At 36.4% G+C, this 17,368-nt stretch overlaps 1 protein-coding gene across 2 annotated transcripts in view; it reads right to left on the bottom strand.

Annotated features, from left to right (window-relative positions):
- TLK1 (tousled-like kinase 1) overlaps nt 1–17,368 on the bottom strand; it is a 70,802-nt gene that overhangs the window by 17,261 nt on the left and 36,173 nt on the right. For both annotated transcript variants that reach the window (XM_010566958.1, XM_010566967.1), the window contains exons 5-11: nt 14,890–14,936; nt 14,439–14,525; nt 13,230–13,319; nt 12,295–12,387; nt 10,929–11,039; nt 9,030–9,166; nt 7,578–7,766 (exon numbers count right to left, since the gene is read on the bottom strand). In XM_010566958.1, coding sequence (XP_010565260.1) covers nt 7,578–7,766; nt 9,030–9,166; nt 10,929–11,039; nt 12,295–12,387; nt 13,230–13,319; nt 14,439–14,525; nt 14,890–14,936 — 754 coding nt within the window. The remainder of the gene's footprint in view (nt 1–7,577; nt 7,767–9,029; nt 9,167–10,928; nt 11,040–12,294; nt 12,388–13,229; nt 13,320–14,438; nt 14,526–14,889; nt 14,937–17,368) is intronic.

The following is a 17,368-nucleotide window of genomic DNA, read 5'->3' as shown; positions in this document are numbered from 1 at the left end:
AATATAAACTGCCTCTCCCACAGGACCATTTCTGTTCTCTCAGATAGCCTGTTCGATTATCTGGGTCCATTCTGAATCATATCACCATCCCAGTATTTTAGCTGATGCTACTCCACTGCTTGGTTCTCAACTCTAACACTTAATGAACCGAAGGATCATTAAGAGATCCAGAAACCAAGTAGACAAGACTGATAACACCAGATTTTTGAGCTCTGATTTAAAAAACGTAGTGCAAAACAATACATTCCAAGTTCATTAATGCTACATTTTGCATGAGACCACAAATTCAGTTTTGAATTGGCATAGGACTCTCTTGCTTATTCTCTTTTCATCTTCCTTTGAGAACAGATTCCTGGCTACAATTAATTCAGTGGTCCCTCACTGTCTGTAGACTTGCTAGGATACAAAGTCAGTTATCATCCAGAGGATCTAGACTGTTCATACAGATTAGTAACTAAGAAACCTAGGAACTGACTGCATGCAGTATCCACCTGACAATGAACAAAAAAGACACAGAAAACAAACCACCAAAAAAAAGAAACCAAAGAGACTTCAGGTTCCAGAGAAGAAATCATATGTGTATGATGAAGGGTAACAGGGGATGGGGAAGGATAAAGAGGTATGGCCTCCTTGAAAGGCTTCACACAAATCCTTACAAACAAATTAAAATTAAACATTTTATTGTTTTGCCTAGATCTACTACTTCTTGCATGATGCAAAGCTAAAACTAACAGCATACTATGTTTTCACAAAGTCCATATTTTAGTGGGTTCAATTATCAACTGCCCTGGGAAGATAAGTTACACAAAGTATTTAGAATCATAGAATCGTCTGGGTTGGAAGAGACCTTCAAGATCATCGAGTCCAACCATCATCCATGCGCACTAAACCATGTTCTGGAGTACCCCGTCTACTCACTTTTTTAATACCTCCAGGGATGGTGACTCAACCACTTTCCTGGGCAGCCTGTTCCAATACCTGACAACACTTTCAGTAAAGAAATTTTTCCTAATATCCAATCTAAACCTCCCCTGTTGCAACCTGAGGCCATTTCCTCTCGTCCTATCACTTGTTACTTGATAGAAGAGACCAGCACCCACCTCACTACAACCTCCTTTCAGGTAGTTGTAGGGAGCGATAAGGTCTCCCCTCAGCCTCTTCTTCTCCAGACTAAACAGCCCCAGTTCCTTCAGCTGCTCTTCATAAGACTTGTGCTCCAGGCCCCTCACCAACTTGGTTGCCCTTCTCTGGACACGCTCCAGCACCTCAATGACTTTCCTGTAGTGAGGTGCCCAAAACTGAACACAGTACTTGAGGTGCAGCCTCACCAGTGCCGAGTACAGGGGAACGATCGCCTCCCTGCTCCTGCTGGCCACAACATTTCTGATACAGAAGGCTATACATGCTGCTCTTATTGCAAGTCTAAGGAACTAGAGTGTCTTGAGAATCACCAGTAGTTTCCCCGGAGGTGAGGGACACCAATTCAGATTTCTCTTACAGCAAATGCCAACATCGATAAAATCTGCAGAAATCTAATAAACCGTAAGACTTCTTCCTCCCTTTTAAATTTGGATGAAGTTCACCATAGTTTTCAGAATTCTAAACCCTGTGTTTATGGGGTCTCAAAAGTTGTTAATAAAGAAGTGCATCTTTTCAGGATTTAACCTGGTGGTTCTGAAGCTTTCATAGAGCCCTTTCCTACTCCTGATTTCATAAATACTGAATTGTCACTGACCCTTTTCTGACTTGGCCAGGACAGAAGATTGAGTTGAACAGATATTCTCCATGAATATTAGTGAAATAGCTGGATTCTTTTTTGACCACAGCACCTAATTTCCAGGAACCTGGAAAGAGCTTCACAAGACTCTTTCATCAACCTTCTGGTCTATAATGTATAGAAAACACTCAGATCAGGCAAAAAAACCCATCCATAACCACGTCCTGTCAGAATTTGAGAAGGAAGTGATCCTTTCTTTTAAGAAGCATCATACAAGGTTACCCTGCATTTTTTTTTCCTACTGGAATGAAAAGCAGCCTTGTATTCCAGTCAACAGACATCCCCAAAGACTCTGAAGGCAGTACAGTGAGGAAGTTTGCCTCTCCAAGAAAGGCAATAGGTCCCTTAGTACCAGATTTTGGGACCAAACGTTTATGTTCTTATCCTGGCAGAATCTCCTCTGGGTTTAGAAAATTTATGTTACATCTTAAAAGAAGAGGCATTAAAGCAAATGTGCAGTGGGGTGTCTCAATAGCTAGGAAAGCTGGCAATGCATTCTCTCTACAGTCCAAACAACAGCAAGAAACCTAAAACAATGCTCTAATTCCTGCTCTAATACATCTAGACCTAACAAAAAGAGCATCAAGACTACGCTAGAAAACTCACAGCAGCATCTGACATTTTATCAATACTTCTACTCAAATAGCAAACTACTCTAACATGGATTAAGTTCTCAATTAAAAAAGGCAAAAGAACAATGCCAATGTGTATAAGGTTGAATATTATTCTTTCCAGATTCTTGTCTACAGTATAAATTACAAATTTGTGCATTTCCAAAAATGCAGATAGTAAAATTTGTCTTTCTCAGGAAGAAAAGTATTTAGGTGGCTCAGCAAAGCTGAACCACAAGTAAAACACACTGAAAATATGAAGTTTATGACATGACCTTCCAGAATTTTCATTGAACACTGAGAGCCCTAAAACCACAGATCCCCTGAAAAACCAACATAATATAGGAAATCTGGTCCTTTTTATAAAACCTCAACTATCTACGCAGAGTTGTGACAATGTGCCTAGACAGCTCTAGCAAGTATTGCTTTCCAAAAAGTTCTTAAATAGCCCTCTTGAGCACAGAGCAGAAGTTAGAGGTCATATTGAAAACATTAAGATTCGAAGTCATTCTTTCCACGTTTCCATGCTATATCCCAATAAATGACTGTTTTCCATTTTTCTATTTCCTTACAAATCTAACTCTATTAGAGGCACAGCATGATTCACAGCAATTTGAAACTCGTTACTGACCACCATGTTTTGGAGGAAGGCATATAAAATGCTGAACCGTACACAGACATAGTCACTTTAGATTTTGTTCCTTTACCTATGAAAAACAAAACTTTATTCCCTCATATTCAGAAACATCTACTTTTTTTTTTAGAAGTAGGAGTTTATTACTTTTTATCTATAAATATACCATACTTTATATTCATATTAAAATAGTGCATGACAAATAGCAGTAAAACAACAACAGTGTGCATGCTGTCTGTTTTCTGGCTATAGGCCACTGCCCTGCTGCGCAGTCTGAAAACACCCAGCCTAGAGATTGCCTCCCATCAGCCCACTGCTTCCCACCTGTATCCACCCTCTGCCTTTTGCAGGGCAGTGGCACGCTGGAGGCACCTTCTGAAAACAGAAGTCGCCTATGAGAGACCATCATTTCCCACAGAAGGCATTGCTCCTCCATCACCTGAGACACACAGGTCTCATCAGATACGGAGGAAGAAACATTGAGGAGCACAGAGGAGGGACGTCAGCCAGAAACAGGCTGTGGCCATCCACTACATGAACTTAAGCTGGGTAGGCAGGCTTGAGGCTAATCTGAGGAGCATTGGGGAAGAAGGGCAGCTGGGAGTAGATTGCATGAATTAATGGTCCTGACTGATCTTTTCTGCTCAGAATTACTGGGCAACAAATGCTGTATTTTAACTGTCTACAGCCAAATGAACTACCATACACATGCAATGAATTCCTGAAATTCCCCAAAAGCAGTGGACATACTCTGTGCATATAGTGTAATTTTCCTGTGACATGTAGGGCCATGGTGTGCCATCTTTACTTGTCGCTGGAAGAAAGTAGATAGCTTACCTGGCCTGAAAGATTTGATTATCACCAATTTAAACATTTATTTTTTTTTTAATTAGCAAAAATAGGCCTTCCAGTTGTTTAACCGTTTTCATACCCACATTTCAAAGGCTTTGACACAGTATGCATAGGTAGACATAGCCAATCTTCTTTGCACTTCTTCCTCACAAGTTCAGACAAAACCTTCTTCTATGACAAAAACACTCTTACTAGTGGGTATAGAGAAGACAAAAACTCAAAACGGTCATGTGCTTCTTCGTTTTCATGATGACCAAGCATGGCACATTTACAACCCTCTCCTCCCGTCTTTTCCCAGTTGAAAAATCATCCTGGATGCATAGGCACAGCAGAATGCAGCCATGCCCCTGAACAGCCATACATACATCCGATACAAATCTTTGGCTACAATTTCTGAAGCGCTCCTTTTTTTAGTCCAACCTTATTCCTCGAATTTCTAAAAGGATGGGCAGACGCTGACCAAGTCAAAGCCTTCCATGAGATCTTTTCACCACTGTTTCCATGTTTGCCCTAGAAAGAGACTGCCTCAGGAAAGGAGCTGTCTTTACTTGCCCTGTAAAGCCCAGACACATTGCTGGCACTTCAGCCTGAAAAAGTTTCTGAAAATATTTTTATTTGTTCCACACAGAACAGAATGCTCCCTCTAAATGATGCATTTGTTCAGCTACAGTAACAAACTCTGCCAGCTCCCTCTGCTCTCCTATTCCAAATTGCGTGCAGGGACAAGGATGCATGCAGACTCCCATGGAAGAACTGGGAAGCAGAGGAAGAGGTGACTGGAAGTGAATATAACTTACAGGGCTGAAGCTGCACACGAAGGACTACACCACCTAAACTAAATAAAAAGTTGCTCCTAGAAATAACCATCTAGTGAAATAAGAGCTGCTTCCAAGAAGTGGGGACTAGCATTATAATCTCTCAAGTCTCCAAAGAATTTGGAATAGAGTTTTCGAACAGGTTTTTCCAGGGGTAAGAAGGCAACCTCTACCTCAAATAAATGTTTTTTCTTTACATAAATTTTAATTTATTCCTTTCATGTAAGACTAGTAAGATTACTTCACTCAGCAGAAAAGAGATCTCTCAAAATTGAAACTACTTTTTAGTTTTTGTTTGGGCCACAAAAAGGGAAAGAATGATGAAAAACCAGGATGGTGGGTAGACTCATCTGCTGCATATTATTTAAACACCAAACCCACCGTTCACTCACAGGACACTGGCAGGCGGCCACTTTTATACTAATAACTTCAGTGCAAAAATTTTGCTTTTAAATTTGTATCAGAGACCATAGTATATTCAGCTAAACTAAAACAATGCCCTTATTAAGAATCCCTCAGGCAACACCTTCAATCCATTTCAAAACAGTTAATACCTGTTTTCAAAAGGGCTTCAATAATACTGCTTGTTACAAAGCTATAGATCATTTTGTCTTGTCAATATCTGCAGCTGGAGACATTTTCTAAAGCAAACAATGCAGTGGTAGAGACACTTGTTGCTAACAACTGCTAGCAAGTTGTTTGTTTAAAAAGTTCTGCCTCATCACTTGCATACATGTTGTACTGATTTGGTACTGGTTTAGTTCATTAATCTCAAGCAGCTCTGCATTTCCCCATGCCTCATATAAGCAGAATCACTTCCATTTGGCTATACTAATTAAGATCATTACTTTTGAAGTAACACAGGAACAGTGATAAGCACAATGTAATAGGAGAGAATCACATACAAGAGATGACAAATTTACTCTAAAATGGAAGTGCACAATTAATAATTGTTTTAGCAAGATACACAAAAAGCATTTAATTCTGTACTGAGAAGCAGAGAGGAGTCAACACATAATGCCACTATACAAAATTATAATTAATCCTAAATACAAACATTTAAAAAACCCTTTCAAGTAAAGGCCTAAAAACACGATGCGGCTTAATGATTCTGTGATCTCAGGACACATTACAGACGTTCTCATAGATCTGAAACAAAATTTATAAACTTATCATATAGGCAAACAATTGCATATCTAGATTATATAATGACCAAATTAAGACACTTCAAGGAAAAACAATTTTGATTCAATAACAGCTTACATTTATGCTAGCATTAAATACAAAAGGTCAATTCTGACTGTTCTCTTGGCAATTCCATAACCAGCAAGCATTTTCGTGTGCCATTTAACACGTAACTGGTTAAGCCAAATGAAATGAAAATTTAAAAAGTTTTTAGTCATTTGGAATTTATTTAAAACTGCGTAACACAAGAAAATATTCAGAAGTCTATTATCAGGAATTCATCTTGTCCTACTTAATAATTAGAACACGTCTTCTGTATTTTTTCCCAAATGTGTATTTTATCACCTCCTAAAGCAGCAATAAGATGATGTAAATTTAACATGAAGACCTGGCCAGAAGCTGGCAAAGTAAAAGTTTGGTAATTTTTCAGGTCTTTTCCATTACTTAAATGTTACTTCTAATAACGAGGTATTACATTCAATCAAAAAGGTATTTTTTAAAATGATGGTAATCTTTACCGTACTATTCAGAAGTATTAATTATGTTCTAAGAAGATGAAACGTAGGCAGTAAGTATTAATAAAGAATCAATCTGAGCGATGACAACTCAGCTCTACCAAAATATACGAGTAACACTAATCAAGATTTGCTTACATTGCCAGCCTTACTACTGTATTTCATGGTATTTTTGTCACAGCCAAACAATTTCACAATGTGAACTTTAAGAATGATGCATTATGCAAAACATATGCAGCTGTCTTTAAACTGATGGTCCAAACATATGTATTTTGCAGATCTAACGAGAGTCATTTATTTACCCCCAAACCCCCAGAGGTATAAATTACTACCTCCACAAGGGAGAGGTGACCATACACATGTAGCCTAATTCTGCAAAGTAACACAGATTAATTCAGTAGTCTTTTTAACCCTAGTTATTTACTTTTTATTTAACCTGTCTAGGAACAGATACACTATCAGCTTCAGCCTCTTGGCATCAAGAGCAATAACTAGTATCTCCAAGCAGGAACTCCTTAAAATGCTCAAATTAAATGTCAAGGACACATCTGTCTGTGCCTTGAATTATAGCATTTCTGTCTGCAGGAAAAAATGTCACTTGAAAAGTGGAGAATTCTTTGATAGCTCTCAATTTTTATGTTTAAATGACAAAAAATTTCAACATTGTCAGTATGTGAAATGGGATCGGTAACTTCTGACAGTTGCTCTGGATCTAGCATTCAGAAGTGTGTGGGGAAATTTTTTTCCATTTGTTTTTAGACACGTCCTCAAATACTAAAGGCTGAAAAAACTTTTCTTGTTAGCTAAAGACTGTTATATGAAAAATGAAATGATCTCTCAGTAAAGGAGAGGCTCCTAAACCAATGTGATCAAGGAAAGTTCAATAGGTATCAGTGACATTACAAGAGTAGGAAACCAGAATAAGGACTCCTCTAGATCAGGAAAACAGAAGGAACATTGCATAAACACAGAATGGGCCTTTCTCTGGTGACTTTACCAAAAATAAACTGGGCAATTGTATGACATCTTCATAGGCAGTGGTGCAAATTTCCCTAACATCAGCAAGTCGTCAGTGAGAATATAGCTGCTGAATATACTGAGTGTCTTTTTATGCTGTTATTTGAATAGAACTCACACAGACAATATCTGAGAATTTATGTAAAAGACTGATTGAAATGTTAAACTTACAGCTGTGGTAAATTGGGTCTAACAAAGGGATCGTTTTCTGCCCCATTCACAGCTTTATTTTTCCTCTGCTTGGGTTCAGAATTGGCAGATGGTGCCTGAGAATTATTTGTAGTTGGAGGCTTTCGCTTGGCCAGGAGCTTTCTTTGCCTTTCAATGTCTTCCCTTTGTTGATTCACCCATTCTTGCTGCCTGTAAACCCCAAAAAAAGCTTTATTAAAGTTTCATCATTTTGCATTTTTTTAAAGAACTATCTTTTTAACTGATAAAGCATTAAGAGGTTTTTAGGAAACTTACTGTACTTGTGAAAATGTTTCCTAGGAAAAAGAACACCAAATTTTTTCATGAGGTGGAAAAATTTTGCTAAAGTTTTGGCACAATTTACTTTTGAAACAAGTGGTGGGGGTTTTTTTTTTTGTTGTTTTGGGATTGTTTTGTTTTTCTAAGTGTTACACATGATTTCTGCACTAGCAAAAGAAAAAAAAAGTATCTGAGCTGGTGGACACCTTTTACACCATCAAAAGAAATGTTACAGAGTCAATAGAGAGTACTTGATTTTTATAGGCCAAATATTGAATTTGATTTGACCGTTCCCAAATGAATCAACAGTTTGGTTGTATAGCAAACCATTACAGCTTTTATGCAAAACACGTATACAGACTGTTTTTAAGATTGTCTTAAAAAAACCAATGCCCTAGGCAATCACATAATGCTAAGACTACATATTGCCCTTCAAAAACTAAAATCTTGGTGGATTATTTTCATAGATATATATATATATCTATATAGCTCTCCAAAGACTGAATCAGACTCATTACCAAAGAACACCTTTTGAGGCATTGCATAATTATTTTATGACCATCTCTGATGGTCTCCCAGAGCCCTTTTCCTTGGCCCCATCTCTGCTGAAGTACCTGTTGCAGCAGCTCTTTTCCAGGTGGCTGCTTTCCCCCATCCACTTGCACTAGACCCTACCTGAGGCTGCCAGAGTTGTCAGTCCTCCTTCATGGCACTGAGAAGCTGGATGCCAGAAAAACCTGCTACAGTGATGGATGTGCGGGCAGCACCTATGTGACCAATGAGAACTTCACAGACCTCATCTGCCCCAATGATCATCAGTGATACATGGTTAGCTGCTTGAAAAATCACTGATTTAGTTTTATAGCTCTTTCTACCAGCTGAGCTGAATAATTACGTGCTGCTCATTTAGTACATTCATGCTTTTCTAAGGACAGTTAAAATCAAGTGAAACCAAACTGTCTTTCAAAGACACTCAGCCCTTAGTATTCTCTCAATTGATTAAGGCAGTTCTGTACTGTATTCTCAGTCTTCAAAAGGCAAAGCAAAATACAACATATGAAAAGCCGCTCCAATCCTAGAACCTTAGTAATAAAAAAAATCCACTAGAGGGAACTAACAATTAGTGAGAATTTTAAGAAAATAGCATTGACTAACTTCACAAGATTTTGAAATGCAAAGCCATCTGTCCACTGTTCAGTAAATGAAGCACCATGACGAACTGTTGTAAAATGCCCCAGGCGTAATCTGTCTTGCATGCTCTTCTCTCTGCTTGCCAGCTTTTCCTGTGTGCTCTAAGAAAACAAAACAAAAAAAAAATCATGTTTAGTAATACTAAAGTGTTCAAAAAGTCTGTAAAACACTCAGTTTTTTTCCAACAACTTTCTAAAGAAGGGATAAGAGGAGAAAAGATTAAAATATCTTTTATTACTTTACTCCATTTATTCTAATTTCTGCAGAACTCAAACATCTGCAGTTGTTAGAATTGGTACTAATGACGATTTGTGCACAAACAACAACAAAAAAATCTGAGTTTGACAGTTTTCCTGTAAAGTTCACTGTTCTTCATAATTAACAAAACATTTTATTTGTAAGTACAGCAAAACTGATAGAGTATCAGCATCATACAGGCATATAATTAAGATTATGTCTGTACACGTCTATTATACTAAATGAGCCTGCTTGGATATCAGAAGGAGTGCACCTACTATACTAACTCCCTTGACAGAGCATCTGTGTTACTACTTGTACCAAACTGACTGAGCTCAGGAATCTCTATGTGGGAATGCACTGCAGATAGACTTAACTGCAATCAGATATTCACTTACAGTAATAGAAGCAGGTGCCCTTCTCAGAACCAGTCACTACTACCAGAAGCATCCCTGGGATGTGATAAATGACTGAGTCTGCCTAGTCTGCTTCAGCACAAGAAGAAAGAATACTGTGAACACCGCTGATGGACAGAAACTTCCTTAATTGTTACAAATGCTTGCTTCTTAAGAAGTGCCTAATGGCCCAAAATCATACACATCCCCACAAAAAAAAAAAAAAAAAAAAAAGGGGAGAAGTTGACAGAGTTAAGTATCTTTGTGCAAACAGACTTCTAGACTGAAGAGGAGGTCTGCGCAGCCTTTCACAAAAAATGGCCTATGTGAGATTCTTGGTCTGAAGGTGCCCACCTAGTATCATGCTAAACAGATCTGATGCATCTTTTCCCTGCATTCCCCTCATGCTGGAACTTAAAAAGGATTGCAATAATTTATTTATGGCATGCTAGCAAGGAAACTCTCCCTAATCCTCTAACAGATCAGTCTGTGTCTTTGTATCTGATAGCAGCATCTAGCAGCTAGTGTTAGGGAAGAGACCTGGCTACTTACCTTAAAACTTTTTTGTATCCTAATTTGTAATAAGCTCACTGTCTATTCACTTTTTGTTAATTTTTTTTTTAAATAAGGCTATTTTAAAGAAGAGGGAGAAAAACAAGGTATCCTCCTCTTTTAAGAAATTGCTGCTAGTTTAATTATAATTGGCATTAAATTTGAAATAAATATTTCTTTCATAGTAGTATGAAGGTAAATGGTCACTTCCATTTCTGTGTTTCCTGAACTAACAGAGCATTTTATCATTTTACATCAAAAATTATCTCAGACACTTAAGTGTCTCACAACGAGATTTTATCCATCTGCTCTCCACAACAATGTTCAGAATTTTTTTCATTCACTGTAATCTCATTCTTAACGTTTGTCCAAAAAATTTGCCACATACTAAACTCTTATCTTTTACACTTTGCTATATCTGAAATACTCATGATGGGGACACCCCTCCCCGCCTTAAATTAAAGAAGTCACATTTTCCATGATCTGAAAAAGGCTCAACATTTTATTTTGCCTATTCAGGCTTATAAAAACACTTACTGCCAGATAGAGACCACGCATATGAAGTTTCAGTCTCAGACACTAATGTGAAAAAGTTAAAGTGAAAATGAAGGAATCATAATGGAGTTCTATAGCACCCTCACAGTTTTTATGACAAAGATTTTAAAAGCAGTAAACTTACCTTTTCAATTAGAAGCTTCTTGCTCATTGAAATACATTTGTTTAACCTTTCTTTATATTTTTCAAGTAGCTTTTGTTGTTCATCTATTTGTCTTCTAAGATCACAGTTAGCCTAATAAATATATAAAAAATATGAAAAGATAAATCAAAACACCAGTTTTTTTAATCAGCTGTCACAGAAAATAAAGGTATTTACCTTCACATGACTAAAGTACGGAACACATATAAACATATATATGTATAGGCAAAAAACTTATTTCACAGATCTATCCCAATCTGTAGAAGGATGCCTTTCTTCCTTTTTTATTTCCTTTACACTGCGCTACATTCTGTATTACAGAGCATTCAGCATATAAATAATATATAAAAGCATTGTACTGATCATTTTTCCAGTCCTCCAGTGTTAAACTGGAAGTTCAAATTTAGCTCCGGATCCTTTGTATCTGATTGCTGAAGTCACATGAAATCCTAACATTTTTAATTTAAAAGGAAACAAAACAAATCACTATGATAAAAGTTTCAATTATCTGAGTAGGAAGTTTAACAGGTTCCCTATGTTCCAATTATATTTAACTTATTACCTAAAAAACCCAACAGCAATATTATTTTGTTTAAAACTAAATGATTAAAAAAAAAAGCTAGGTTTGTCTATCCCATACTGTTGAACATGTGCTAAAACAATCTACATGTACAATTTTATAGTGTATGACTGCACGGATTAATATATACTTGCCCACATATAAACACTAAACAGACTATGACTTGTGAATACAGGGGTTTTTGTTTCATATTTCTATATATCACCTCTCCAACACTTCTTTCAAGAGCACAAGCATTAAGATTTTTTTTCTGAAAACAGGTCTTAAAGCACAGTATAGCATAGGTTTCTTATTAAATTTGTTATTTATTGCCCATAATAATTTCTGTCACAATCACCTCCATTCTGAAACCACCAACAGTTGTCCCACTGATAACTACTATTCACAATGAGAACCACAAAAGAACACCTGTTTCGTGAAATTATATTATGAACTTAAGGAATTAATCAACTGCCTGCAAAACAGCATCAGCTTTCTTTGTACCTTCAGAAAGTCTATAAACATATTTAATCATTAACAAGCCATAGCACAGAAGCAGAAAAAAACCCCAAACCAAACCCCTATGCATTTCATTTTATAGACTTCTCAGATTTTCAGGGAAAAAAAAAATTTTTTTTTACAAAAATTAAAAAGTCGTTTCACCTTGTAATTTAGGTAGCTCCAGGGTTATTTTTAAAAACAAGGATTACTAAAGCATTTAAAATATTTACCTCAGATTCACTGTCTGTTGTTCTGAATAAATATCTTTACCCCATGTCTAACACTTACCCTGAGTAAGTCATCTATACGACCTTCTTTCTTTTCCAAGTCTTGATTTTTATTACTTTCTAGTGCAGCTAATTTCAGCATTGTGAGATCAGTCTAAAAAGAACATTTTGAAATATTTATCTTTTCCTTTAACAATTACAGCATTATTTTTCTCACATTTGTTACGGAGAGAAATAAACTACTTTCAAACATTCAACAAGACCAGCACATCTTATTTTCATATGTTTTGAAAGTGACATGGCATGTTCTTATTCAAAACTGCTTTCCCTCTTTGTGAGGACAACTGTGAACAGCTGGGACAAACCACTAACAGTGTTAAAAGATTTAATCACTAATTAAAAAGTTACTGTTCACAAAAAAGCATATAAAACAGGGCAAGAATGTAAATGTCAGCTAATTACATCAAATTCTCTGTATCTGGTCAACAGGTGAAGTAGCCTTGTTCTGACTAACTTGTGAAAGATGGAACGGATCATGTCAGAAATGGCAGAGAGGATAAAACAGTTGCTTTCAGCTTTTAAAAGTCATGACAACTATATCTTGATAATTTTGATTACCATCTCATTTTTCTTCTTCAATGTCATATTTTAAATGCAATATGACAACAGCAGCTGTCACTTCAAATACTGCCTGGAAGAGCAGCCTCTACTTCTAAGATCACACAACAGCTAAAATCTTAAGCAAAAGCCTACCAATGACATGGTCATCTAACTCATGAAGTGCAACGTTGGAAGCAGACCAAGTGCAGAATACAAAATTAATCAGAGATTTAAATTATGAGCTACTAAACTTAACAGAAAAATGCTTTGGCGGATTGTAAAAAGCAAAGCTTTTGAAAGCCTTTAAGAGTTTAGAAGAAGTTGAAAGACAAGTATCTATCAGGTTTTTTCTACATTCTGAAGTGATACAGGATAGCTCTACGCAAAAATAGTTACCTGAGTAATTTTAAAAGATAACTGCTTTGGTTGTGTGATAGGGTGGTCCCCGAAAGCTAATGAAGTAGGAGAAGGACTATTCTGTCGAACCTGGAACGCATGAAGACAAAGGATTTTAGATACCACTATAATATTCAATTATGAACATAGCCTTGTTTACAACTCTTGGCAGGAAAATCATATTGAATGGAGAAATAAAGTATCGTTACTGCAGAAGATACTACTTGGAGCACTGCATTAAGAGCTATCACTATGCTGTTACATATCACTTGCAGTTTAGAAAGGATGCAATATATTCTCTGAGAAAACTAAGATTGTCACTTTTGGGAAACAGACTGAAAGATTTAATACAAGACTGACATAAGGCAATGTCAGTCTCACATAGACTTATTCTTCTGATTCTAAGCTTTCACAACTCAAAAATAATGTCAGTTATTTTTGGAGTGGTCATTTGCCATGGGAGAACCAGAAAGGTGAAGCTAGTGCAGATCAGAACACAAATCCTGTTAATGAAGCTTCCCCAAACCCACTAGTTTGTGCGAATGAGACTGTTTTCAAGCCAAATTCCACAATCTGTATTACACTCCATACTGTTAACAAGAATAAGAGGATGCCTGAAGATGAAAGTACATGGAATAAAAGCTAAGGTCTAGAAGCAGAGAAAACAAATCCTTTCTATAACTGGTAGAATCTGTTTGGCCATTTAGAATCACAGGTGCGTATGCTTAACACTGAAATTGTGTACATGAGGAGGAAAAAAAATTACTTAGCATGACCAACAAAGGGAATTTTAGAACAATACAGGCAAATTAGGTGTCAATTATTTAAAAACTTACAATTTATAAAAAACTGAGCTTTTAAAGTTCCGAGTTAGGCGTTCAGTTTCCTCATAAGTAACAAAAATCTTCCCCTTTTCTGTGTGAGGCTTGTGAAAAGATGTCATTAGAACATTTTAACATTTATTCAACATTTACATAATTACTTTGTATTTTAAATTGATGTTTTAAAAAAAGAAGTTCCAGCATTAACAGAAAATTTTAGTTTTAATATTTAACTTAATTTTTTTTTTTTTTTCCTGTTGAAAGGCAAAGCCTCCTTCCCAGGATCCCTTCCTTTGAAAACTCTTCCCTGGAATATAGATTCTTTACAATTACTCTACTTTTAGACTGTGAAACTAATCTCCAGCAATTACAAAGTTCACAAACTTACAGAAGAAGGAGCGGAATGTGAATTCTGAGGAGATCGGATTGCAGGAGGTACACCTCGCACTGGACTAGAGCCGTTTCCACCTTGGTACTGTAGAGAAGATATGGCCCTCCAATTAGTCAATCTTATCAAAATACATTATACATCTACTGAATGATACAGCTCATCTGTACACAGAATTTCTAAATGAGATTGTACTGCTTTTATTAGGGTAGCCTTTGGCCATTTAAAGAAAAGCATGAAAGAAAATGGGGTTTGTATTTTAGCTCAGGCAGCACCAAGAGATCACTGCATCTCTAATTCAAGGTTTAATACTCATAAACTGACATAAAGAAAAAGAAAGTATCCTCTCAAGAAGCCTGTCCATTACAAGCAAACATTTTTTAACACCCCAAAAAAGCTAAAAGTAAATTTAAAAGCTAAAGTAAATTTTACAAACACACAAAAACCTTACCTCAAAATAGTCACTAATCTTGTGACCACGTCCCCCAATATTCTTTCCTGAAACAAATACATTAATACATTAGAATTGATTAAATAAATCACTTATAGATGTGTCTTACATTTTTACCTGAAGAGTAATTACAGCAAAGTCTTACCATTTGTTAATTGGTTTTCTTTGATGTCCTAATACATCATCACCCTATGTAGATAATTAAGGGATTGGCCACAACAAAGAGATTTGCATATTCTATTCATTGAGAAATCAGAAATTAAGTCACACTTCAATTCCTAAACCAGATTAGTGCTGATTTAGCAGTAAGCCTAGACCTCTTGTAGATAACAGGAAATTCATCTCTCATCCTACAGATCAAACCTTTAGCTTTAAGTCCCTCCCCTTCTCAAGCACCAGCGAGTTCACCAACTTCCAAAATAACAAATTAACCAAGTCTACTAACATTATCTTCTCCATGTGAGTTATTGTGCCCAAATGTTCAGCCCAAGGATTTCCCTAAGTGCCAATAATAGTGTGGGCATGGAGGATGACAAGTATTTCCATTCCTACCAACCTGATTATGAATCTGCTAACTCACAAGGTTAACTAGGGAGATAAATATTGCAGAATGAGAGAGTAGAATTTCTTTTATCTTAATGGGTATTGAGACTTCAGGAGCACCCATGTGAATTAATCTTTCTTCAACATGAAGACCTGACCCATACGCGGCATTCCAGAGATTGCACCAATGCCTTACCCAATGGCACAAATGTTTTCTTCTATTTGGCCCCAAGATAAATCTTAAGACTGTACATGTCTCTTATACAGGCCAGACTACCTGTTAGGAGATATCTTGAAAAGAGATCATTGTTCAAAGCTTTTTTCTTTAGAGAAAGAAATTTTTGCGATAAATTAGGAGATCATTACACATAGGTCTAAAAATGTAATTTTGGACTTCTTAGCAAAGATTTTCAAGCTTTGCTATTGCTTCAGCAATAGCATTCTTTCTAGTCCAATATGCCTCTATATTGTCACTGCTGCATAACTTTGTGTCACTAAGAAATACCATGAAGAAACAGAAACATTTGGCAGCCCTTTTTGTGTCAAGACTTTTAACATATTTAGATAAAATAATTCAAAGACCTGGAACAGCACACAGCTAACTCATCCAGTAGTTACCCAGTTAGTGTACATAGATAGCATTGCTACTGCCCTCTAGCCAGTTCTTTACCTACCCTATAATTCTGCTAGTGATTTCTGTCTTCATGCTTAATTCTCATATATTGCTTTATCAAATTAAAATTTGCTTTCATCCAGATAAATGAGACAGGCTGCATTCCTTTTCAGTATAGAAAAATCTATGTTACGTTACAGAACTCTGCACTGAGGAAATACATCAAATTATTTTGGCACAGCCAATTATGAATAGATTTACACGGATTTTATCCCACTTTCCAATTACCTCCATGTTCTAAACAATACTTTTCTTCAATATTTATGGATTATTTTGCATATTACAAAGTCAAAATCATAGGTATGCAATATACAAGAGATGTATTGAAAAAAGGAACAAGAGATCCAACAGCAGTATTTGCTGTGCTTCAACTGTACGGTATCACTCCAATACGCTTCAGTTTCCTAGGCCAGTTCCTTGAGAATACTGCAGTGCAGACTATTTGGTTTCACTGTTGCTGACAGTAAAATAGTAATTATAAGACATTATAATCATGTTGTCTATGCCAAAAAGTTCCTAAAATTTCTATCATCTCTAATTTCAACTCTCATTGGTAGCAGGAAGGATAGGCTACTAGAACAACAGAAATAGGAAATTTCATTCAAGTGCTTTGAACAAAGCAGGTCTCTGTGAAGCAACGCTTACAAAGAAATTAATTTTAGTCATACTACATAATTCTTTTACTAATAGCATGTTACGTCATGAAGACTTCTAGATATGGAGCCCATCGATATGTATCTGAAGTGACATTTCCTAGCTCAGTTAGAAACCAAAAAAAGCTAATACAGTTGTTACCAAAACTATTTCCTCTCCCTTTTTAATGAATTTTTGTCTTGAGGTTAAATTTCCACCATTCCTCCCCCAAAAGTCACATTCAAGAGAGGAACGACAAAAACTATGCTTTGTAAATATTAAACTTGAAATCAGTCTCATCCCAATTTTCCCATCCCTCTAGACAACTACACTGTACAATACTCCATAGAAAAAGAAGAATAAAATTCAATTTTTAAACATACCTGAAAAACAAGCAATCAGATATTATAATCTGTAATCACTTCCCCCCCTTACCTACTGAAAAGAAATACAAACCACAAAGGTATTTTGGATGAGAAGAGCTGCTACAACTCTTAAAAGCATAGAGTTGTATCATAGCTGCAAGTTACACACACAGTAGTACACAATTCTTATGGGCAAGTACCAGCTCAATTCAGGTTTTACTTGCCCATCCCTTCCAGTGACAAATGAGGGTGGGGGGAGCAGGAG

Source organism: Haliaeetus leucocephalus, unplaced genomic scaffold, assembly GCF_000737465.1.
Source record: "Haliaeetus leucocephalus isolate CR32 unplaced genomic scaffold, Haliaeetus_leucocephalus-4.0 Scaffold1, whole genome shotgun sequence".
Taxonomy (NCBI): domain Eukaryota; kingdom Metazoa; phylum Chordata; class Aves; order Accipitriformes; family Accipitridae; genus Haliaeetus; species Haliaeetus leucocephalus.
Note: the sequence above shows the minus strand (reverse complement) of the source record. Positions and strands in the feature narration are given on the sequence as shown.